At 52.5% G+C, this 9425-nt stretch overlaps 1 protein-coding gene across 10 annotated transcripts in view; it reads right to left on the minus strand.

The window, feature by feature from the left end:
- Tyk2 (tyrosine kinase 2) overlaps nucleotides 1–7418 on the minus strand; it is a 19898-nt gene extending 12480 nt beyond the window's left edge. For 3 of the 10 annotated variants that reach the window (XM_005405593.2, XM_013505159.1, XM_013505151.1), the window contains exons 1-6: nucleotides 6327–6415; nucleotides 5327–5490; nucleotides 4593–4789; nucleotides 2505–2628; nucleotides 2021–2168; nucleotides 1485–1648 (exon numbers count right to left, since the gene is read on the minus strand). In XM_005405593.2, the coding sequence (XP_005405650.1) occupies nucleotides 1485–1648; nucleotides 2021–2168; nucleotides 2505–2628; nucleotides 4593–4788 (632 nt within the window). In that variant the 5' untranslated portion in view covers nucleotide 4789; nucleotides 5327–5490; nucleotides 6327–6415. Of the gene's footprint in view, nucleotides 1–1484; nucleotides 1649–2020; nucleotides 2169–2504; nucleotides 2629–4592; nucleotides 4973–5326; nucleotides 5491–5648; nucleotides 6141–6326; nucleotides 6440–7070; nucleotides 7243–7273 lie in introns of those variants that run through there. The other 7 variants (XM_013505153.1, XM_013505152.1, XM_013505157.1 and 4 more) reach the window with 7 other exon arrangements.
- Nucleotides 7419–9425: the final 2007 nt, after the last annotated feature.

Consider the following 9425-nt stretch of genomic DNA (forward strand, 5'->3'; position numbering starts at 1 on the left):
AGGCCTGCAATGACAGTAGTTGGGAGGCTAAGGCAGGAGAAACACTGTGAGTTTGAGGTCAGCCTGGGCTACATAGTGAGACCCTGTCTCAACTGCCCCCTCCAAAAAAAAAAAAAAAGAGAAAAAAATCAAAAATTGTAGTAAGTGACCGCAGGCAGCACAGAGATGAGACTTCACTCAGGCACCATGAGGCCCAGAGGGGATATTCCTCACCTGGAGCTCCCAGCCACCAGGGAGACTCTGGAGATGAAACAGCCACCAAGGCAAGACCTCCCTGGCTTTTATTTAGAATCTCAGTGTAAGAGAAAAAAGGAGGAGAACAGCAGTTTGGGTCTAGAGCTGGGCATATTTTCTTGGGGAGAGGGGAAGGACAGCGGCCAGACACAACACGCCTCCCTAATTAAACTTCTCGTGGTTTAACCATTTGCTTCTCATCGGCCTGTGCGCTTTTTGCCCACAGTTTAATTATTCTTATGCTTTGGCCCTGGATTTTGACCACTGATTCCTCATCGTGTCTATGTGTTTTTTGTCCCACAGTCTAACCATTCATTCTTCGCCAAGTACCCTACAAAAAAATAATACAATAAGGATGTATCATGCACAGGTACAAATTCTCTACGACGAATGTGATTATTATTGGTATATCTAAGTTATACCAATAAGCAATTTAAAATAATAATTAAATAAATAAATAAAAATAAACTAGGCATGGTGGTGCAGGCCTATAATCCCAGGCTTAAGAGGCTGAAGCAGGAAGATCGCCATGACCTCAAGGCCAGCCTGAACTTAGTGAGTTCACAGCCAGCCTGAACTGCATAGTGAGACCCAGTCTCAAAACAAACAAATAAAAATAAATAGAAAGGGCTGTGGGTGTAGTTCTGTGGTACACCTCTTGCCTAGCAGAGATGGGCCAAGAAGGAGTCCCTGATGCCACAAATAAGTGCATAAAATTTTAAAATACAGTTGTTGACTTCTCACGTGGATACTCCTCGTGCTCCTTTTCTGCTTAATCTTTCTACACTGCATGCATCACCCTCGCACATGTACACTGCACTCTGCGTGTTTACATGGTACTGGGGTTAAAACACCGGGCCTTCACAATGAGGTATCTCATTAGCCCTTTCCTCAGATTTTATTTTGAGACTGTGTCTCACTGTGACAGCACTCAACCTTGCAATCCTCCTACCTCAGCCTCCCAGACTGCTGGGATTACAGGTGTATACCACCACGTCCAGCACACTTCACTTTTGTGTTTCATTCACTGCCTGCCTATCTCCTGAAATGCGAGTACCCCAACCGCAAGGGATTTTTTTGTTGTTGTGCATTGTTGTATACATACCACTCTGAAAAAGTATCCATAGGTGCTCAATAAGTGCTTGTTAAGTGAATGAATGATAGCAAGGATATACAAGGTCTACCCTGGCCCGCTGATGTATGGGTCATCCCCACACCTTATTCAGTGTCCCCATTCCATTCCTAGGCACCTGATCTCTTTGGCCACCTCCTCCAGGGGAACACTGCGGCAGAGAGCGAGGTGGCAGAGGTGCAGAAATGCCATGCCCAGGCTCTCGTTCTTAAAGTGGTGGATCTCCTCCTCACTGGATAGCTCCCACAGCGACACCACATCATTCACAAACTCATACTTGCCCTGGAGGTGAAACAATCAGGCACAAAGGGAAGTATGAAAATGCATGCACTCACTGGCCAGAGAACTGTAATTCTCTATTTTCAGGTACCTCAGGGACAGAGAGAGACCACTGTTTGTGAAAAGGCAAAAAACAAAAACAAAAACAAAAACAGCACACACATCCCTGCTGCCCAATCCTGTGTCTGTGGCAGACATCATTAATCAATCCCTGAACTCGTCCAACCTGCCAAACCAAAATGTCCCAGATGGCCAAAATATCCCAAAATATTCCTAAGTGAATTAGCTACACTGAACTGGAGAAGAAACTGGGGGCTCCTTCAATGCCCCTGAGTCTACCCAGAAACAGTCCCACCTCCCCAGCTCAGCTCATACCTGCTCATAGAGGTACTCAAAGGAGGCTGGATCCAAGATTTGTACCCCCTGCTCTGCCTGTTCTGAGGACGTCTCAGCCCCTGGGAGTCTGCAGCGGAACACGGGTGGTTCATGAGAATTCATGCCATGCCAGTTCCGGAAGTAAAATCTGCAGGACAGGAAGGCACAGGGCAGAGGTCTAGCTCAGGCTCAGCCCAACTCCAGCAGAACAGGGGACATTGGGGCTGGGGCATAGCTCAGTGGCTGAGCACTCAGCTGGCATGCATAAGGCCTTAGGTTTCATTCCCAGCACTGGAAAAATAATAAATTAAAAGGTGAAGTCACATGTGGTAGTGCACAGCTGTAATCCCAGCCCAAGAGAGGCTGAGACGGGAGGATTGCTGTCAGTCCAAGGTCACCCTGAACTATACAGCAAGATTCTGTCTCAGAGAAGATAGTAACAGAATGAGAAAAGAGGCGAGCCTTCCAAGAGGGCCTCTCTCACCTCATGCGGAAATAGAGTATCTGGCTTGTGTCTCCAGAAACTTCCAGGACATGGTTTGGGGGCAGCCACACTTGGGCCTCAGCATCAAAGAGAGCAAAGAGATTGAAGCAGGCTGGCGTGATTCCTGGAATGGGGGAGCAAAGAGGTCAGAAACCACATTATCTACTGCGATCAGCCCTGCAGACACCCAGACCACTGGCCTGCTTAACAAGCCCTTCCTGGACTTCCTCCCCTGCCCACAGCCTATCCCGTGTTACACATGGGCAGAAGACACTGAAGCGCAGGAGCGAACTACATTTCCCAGCATGCCTCACAGCTACAGTGAGGCCACTCTCCTGGTTCTTGGCCAATAGGATGTAGGCCAATAGGATGGGCACGTTTCTGAGCCTGGAAATCAACCTCCTGCCATCTTCCCTGGCCCCAGGGATTTTTAAGACAGTTGTGCCAACTGGCAAAACTATAGGATGGAGGTGACCCATTCAAATCTCATTGATTTTAATTGATTTAATTTAATCTAAACTTGACTGTCCTAAGGCAAGAAGTTTTAGGGGCTGCTTAGTATAGCAGCAAAACATATCCTGCAACTCACAGAATTCTAGAAATTGCTAGCAATATTTGTTAAATATGTGAAAGTCCCCATTACAGCTCTTTCCACACTTTCCATGTCTTTAGGATTCATCCACTTCTATCAGTTAGATCTTTAAAAAAACAGTGATTATTTTACAGTAATAAGGGTTATGCAATGGGGGAATCTGATATACAGAAATTGCATAGCTTAATCAAACATTTTAGATCTAGGGGCTGGGGATTTAGCTCAGCGGCACAGCGCCTGCCTGGCAAGCACGACGTCATGAGTTTGATTCCTGGTACCAGAAAACAAACAAACAAACAAAAAAAACCCACCCAAATATTTTAGATCTTAAATGTCTCTCAATGACATATGTGTTGAAGGCTCAGTCTTCAAGATGCTTAAATTGCCCAGGCTAGTCTTGAACTTACAATTCTCCTGCCTCAGCCTTCTCAATAGCTATGATTACAGGTGTGCACCATCATGCCTGACTTTGGATGCAAATTTTTTTTTTTTTTCCAGTACTGGGAATCAAACTTACGACCTCATACTTGCCCGGCAGGCACTGTGCTGCTGAGCTACATCCCCAGCCCCCTGTATGAAAATTTTAAATGTACATTAATCAATTACTTTTCAGAAGCTTCCTATAGAATGATCCATTAGCTTTGGCTAAAGTCCTTTTTCCTGGCTGCAGAGTATTCCAGTATTTTTGCATATTTCCATTTATTTATGTGTTCTCTGGTTAAGGGATTCATGATGGTCTCCCATTTTTTCCTACAAGAAATGAGGCTCCTAGCTTGGCATGGTGGCACACACCTGTAATCACAGCACTCTGGGAGGCTGAGGTAGGGCAATCACAAGTTTGAATCCACCCAGGCAACTTTGCAAGTTAGTGAGACTCTGTCTCATGAAAAATAAAGAAGGGCTGGGGCTGCAGCTCAGTGAAAAGGCCGAGTCCAGTACCCAGTACTGGAGGAAAAAAAAAAAAGGAAGAAGAAAAGAGGAGAAGGAGGAGGAGAAGGGAGAGCGGAAAAAGGCAGCGGCAGGTGTGAACGTTCTCACACTCGCCTCCTGGGAGCCGTGAGCTAAGTATCCGAAGGGAAGATACACAGTAGTAGCACTCAGCTGAATTATTCTCTAACGTGACCACGTCTGACCGTACTGCCTTCCTGAGAAAACAGGACACTCCCTTGGGAGACCACTTCCCAAAGCACCGATCAGCCTGCTTAGCTCTCTGCCTTAACCTTCCATGGCTCCCTAGTACCACCTCAGAAAGCCCCTGCTTCAGCAACGAGGAACCAAGACCCGATCCTCCTCACTCTGTTCTGGTATCAGTTCCTACTTCTGCTCCACAACGGGTACCCCAGTCACCCCGAAGATCCTGTGCTTCCTCAACTACACCGAGCCCTCCAAGGCTGTCAGTGCTGCCCCCTGGGCTGGGCTGGTGCAGCCTGCGCGCTCAGCACCCGGATCCCGGAGCGACAGGAGAAACCCCGCCCCCAGCGGCAGCGCCTACTCACCTACTCGCTGAGCGACGCGGACGCAGACGTCCTCGGCAGTCAGCGAGGCCTCACGGAAGGTGACCCAGGGCTCCCCGCCGCCGGGGCCGGCCCAGTGCAGAAGGACCTGCAGGCCTCTCGTGGTGGCCAAGGGCTGCACTGCATCCCCGTCGGGCCGGCCGCCTCTCGCGGAGCCTCCCCGCTGGCACAGAGGCATCCTGGGGAAGGGGAGCCCTGAACGCCGAGGTCTTGTGCCCAGGGTCTCCCTGGCTGCGACACCTTCGGCACCTGATTCTTTCCTTAAATCTCAGGTTCCACATTTGTTTGACAGCACCTCGGCCTGGCACACAGTTCTTACCTGATGTGGGGACCCATGCGTATAATCCTAGCACTCTGGGAAGCTGAGACAGGAGGATCCCAAGTGTGAGCTCAACCCATACAGCTCAGCCACTTAGCTAGACCTTGTCTAGCTGGCCATGGTGTGCACGCAGGAGGCCAAGGCAAGAGGATCAACACAGGTGGAGGCCAGCCTGGGCTATACAGTGAGTTCAAGGCCAGCCTGCATTACACATGGATACCCCATCTCAAAAAAATAAAAGGGTCTGGGGATGTAGCTTAGTGCCACAGCCCTGGTTTCAATTCCCAATACTACAAATCAACCAGTAAGAAAAGAAAAAAAAAAAAAGAAAAAAAAAAAGAAATCCCTGAACCACCTTCCCCAAACGGTCCAGGCCGGCAGGTGGGGCCGAACAGACCTAGGGGCGTGTCCTGGAACTTCCGGTGTCCAACTCAAGCAGTTCACTCGGCCACTCGAAGCCTCAGTTTCCCCATTTGGGAAATGGAGGCGCAGCGAATGTCACCATCAGAAGCTGACTGTGAGGTTTCCACCCGGTTCTGCATCTTACCCTTCTGCACAGACCTTAAAACAGGCACGAAAAATCACACACGAGAAAGACGTCACCCACGGGGCTGCGCCGCCCCGGGCGAGAACAGAGTGACTGGGGCCGGTCTCAGCATCGCGGCCCCTTGCTCTTTTTGCCCACCACTGCCGTGCTCTACATCTGCACCAGGACGGACCTGTCCCTGCTACTTCTCCAGAGCCCGGGGAGTTTGTGTCCCAGCTTGGTCCAGGGCCCCGGTCGCCAGGGTCCTCAGCAGGGGCAGTGAACGACTGAAAGGGTGTTACTCGGACGAAAGCACGGGGAGGGGAGGAAATGGGGCTGCTCCGCAAAGGGAGGAATCAGCGAAAGCGCGCGGGAGGCTGAGGCAGGAGGACCGCCGCCAGTTCACGGCCAGCCTGAACTGCATAGGGAGACCCTGTCTCAAAGGTCAAAAGACAGAAAGAAAGAAGGCAGAGAACGTGCTTAGCCCCCGGCCCGGCACAGCATAAGCGTCAAGAAACGCTCGCTATGATTATCCACTCGAGTTTGAGATGACATCCCGGGGGTGGGGCTGGGGGGGGGCCCATTTCCTCTTTCCTCGTCTCCACTGAACCTAGGCCCGGCTTCGAAGATGGAATTGAAGTGAGGTCTGCATTCGGCAGGCTGCACCCCTGGCACGCCCCAAAACCTACAAACACGGTCGGCCCGGCAGTAACTGCGCTGTACACCCGCCGGACATCCGTCCCGCCCAAAGGCAGCGCCTGGCTCCTGTCCACCCCGTGCCAACCACATCCAGTCCCCCGCCTTCCCGATGACCCGCCGGGTGCATCCTTCCTTTTTCATAACTTCCCCAGCGCGCCCCTTCCGAACTCACCCTTCCCGGGAGACATAGGCTCGAACTTGCGACCCTGCCCCACAACCTCCGGGAGCAGCTGCCAGTTCGCAGCTGGTGAAGAACCTCTTCCCATTGGCCGCCTGAAATGCGCATGCCCGCTGGCGGCAGTTCCCCTCCCCTCCAGACTCAACCATTGGGCAAAAGCGGGAAAGGCGCCTCAACGATTGGTCCCGCTCCTCACTAGTAGCTTAGCCGCGATTGGTTAGGTAGGAGCCCGGATACGCCACAGTGTGTGTGATTGGTCACTGCGGGGGTGGGCGGAGACGCGGAAGAGGGTGCATGGCAGAAACGGGCGGAGGATCGTGCTCTGTGGGTCGCGCGGTGCCCAGGCTGGCTGCGGGCGAGCCAGGCTTACGCGATCAGACTCTGCAGCGCAGGTTCCTGGACTCGCCTCGGCGTTCGAGGCTGCAGCCAGCCGCCATCCAACCCTCTTATCCCCGACCATGTTACCCTCATCCTTTCCCGTCCGTCCGCCCGCCCGGCCGCCCACTTCCCCGGGCCCCCTCCTTCCAGGAGGTGGTTGTGGTCCATCTGCCCGGCCCCTTCCTGATCACCGGCAGCCCAGTCCTCTGATGCCCCCTGGCCGGCAGGGCCGCAGTTTGGCAATTCCACCTGACCTGAGTTGGGCGCCTTCTCTTACAGGCCCTTGCCATTGTCCAAGAAGGCTCTGTACGCGCCCTGCCCGTGAGTTCAGGAAACCGCCGTGTGTGCAGGGCTCCTTACCTCCAATTCTCAAGGGAAGAACCTGAGCTCCAGACAAGTAACTGAAAACTCTCTGCTTGTCAAACGTTGGTCCTTGGAGCCCTCTTCACACACAGACCTCAACTTCAGCATTGGTCTTGTGTTTGGTGCGCCCAGCCCGGTCGTAGCTGGAAGTCCTAAAGCATCGCCTGCCCTTCCTGTCCATCCAGTCGCTCAGCCCTTACCTCTGGTGTGCAAATTCCAGGCCCACTTCCAGCCAGAATGCCCCTAGCCAAGATCCCTCGGTTCTTGCCGGTGATGCCAGTTACTCCAGAGGCTGAGGCAGGAGGATCGTTGCGAGTTTGAGGCCAGCCTCAGCTACAAAGTGAGCTCAAGGCCAGCCTGAACTACAAATTAAAACCCTGTCTCAAAAAAAAAAAAAAAAAAAAAAGAAAAGAAAAAGAAAAAAAGAAAAGCAAGTTTAAGGAGAGCCTGGCAAAGCTTAGGATGCTGCTATTTTATGTAGCTCAGTAGTAAGAGTACTTGGCTGGTTCAAATCATCAGCACCAACAATTTATTTAAAGGGGTGGATACCAGAAACTGGGCTCATGACCTCACGCTTGCCAGGCAGGTGCTGCACCACTGAGCTAAATCCCAGGCCCCCAGCACCAACAGTTTAAAAACATGGTTTTTGTTTGTTTGTTTGTTTGTTTGTTTGTTTTTGCTCTTTTTGAGACAGGGTCTCACTGTGCAGTTCAGGCTGGCCTTGAGCTCACTTTGTAGCCCAGGCTGGTCTCAAACTCACAGCGATCCTCCTGCCTCAGCCTCCTGAGTGCTGGGATTACAGGCGTGCGCCACCACGCCCAACTTAAAAATATTTTTAAAACCAAGCTTTCAGGCCAAAAAAATAAAAACGTCTCTGCCACTTTCAGCTTTTCATTTTGAGCCAGCAAATCTTATCTCCCTGTCCCTTTGCTCCACGTTCTGCTTCCAGCGCTAATCACAGCCTTACCACCTCACCCGAACGTCCTCAGAGGTCGCTCTCCATGCCTGACTTCTAGTCCGCGATGTTTACACCACAGGAGACTGAGGGAGGGGCTCCCTGGTGTGTCCCCCCACTAAGCCAGACTGGGGGCAGGGAAAGGATTGGTTAGGGACAGCCTGGGAGCCCAGAGCCTGCTGCCTTAGACTGCGGAAGGTCTGCTCATGGGCTTCCTGCCTCAGCTTCCTGTTGCCCCTTCTGCCAGCAGCAGTCCGGGTCAGGAAGCTGAGGCTGCCAGATTCCTCAATAGTGGGGCCCCTTGTGGCTTTCGGACTCTGGGCTATGAGTGTTTAGGGGACCTGGGATCTGGCATTCACCACCCCAAAAGGAAGCGGCAGGAAATCTCTGATGGGGCGATTACTAACAACAATTGTAATAATCCCAGGAAAAATAATAAGCAATAGTTCCCACTTTCCCAGCCAGGAGGTAGGGCCAAGGGCTAGATGTTTGGCATTTTCTCAGCCGCTTCAGGTTCTTTTTCCTGTTTCATTTTGTTTGTTTGTTTGTTTGAGACAAGGTCGTGATATGGGGCCCAGGCTCACCTGGAACTTGCAGTCATCCTCCTGCCTCAGCCTCCCAAGTGCTGAGATTACAGGAGTGCGCCCCCACAGCGGGTGATCAGCTTCTTTCAAAGTGGGCCCCACTCCCTGACCTGACGGTGAACAGAGAACCTCGAGGTCACTGGCAAGGCTTGTGTTCTGTGCCCAAGGCTTCTGTCCTTCTAGAACGTCTCAGAGCTGCCCGAACCCAAACGGAGGCCTCAGACCCTAAAGTGACCAGGGTTTGCCCAGACCCGAGGGGCTTCCCCAGGGAGGGACTTTCCGTGTGCAGACAGGGACAGTCCTGCTGAAGCAGGGCCAGTGGCCACTTTCCAGGAAAACACAAAAGTTGGGGGTTCCCCTAGGCACACACCCCGCCCCCTCCCCCCGCTGCGGGGCGGGGCCTCCCCCAAGTCCCACGCGCCTGGGAAAAGCCAGAATGGGCCAGTTAAAGACTAAAACCCCACTCCTTTGTGTCCTTTTGAATGGCAGAGTTCAGAAAACAGCCCTGCCCCAAGGGAGGCGAGGGTGAGGTATGGGCTGGGACTCGCTCTAGGGTCTCGTGCCCTGCGCCCCGCTTGCCATCTGGGAAAATCACATCAGCAGTCACAGGAAACAATGACAACCACCAAGGCGGGCGCTAAGGCCCAGGTTCAGATCCCGGCTCTGCCCCAGGAGAACCCAGGCAGGCCCTGAACCTTGCTGCACCGGCTCGCCTCCGTGAAGCGGTGCCGTTCAGAGTCCCGAAGCAGAGGGCTTGGGCTTCAGAGGAGTTAAGACACGTTGGGGGCCGGGGATATAGCTCAGTGGCACAGC

The sequence above is a fragment of the Chinchilla lanigera genome, unplaced genomic scaffold (assembly GCF_000276665.1).
Source record: "Chinchilla lanigera isolate Chin_1 unplaced genomic scaffold, ChiLan1.0 scaffold00094, whole genome shotgun sequence".
NCBI lineage: Eukaryota > Metazoa > Chordata > Mammalia > Rodentia > Chinchillidae > Chinchilla > Chinchilla lanigera.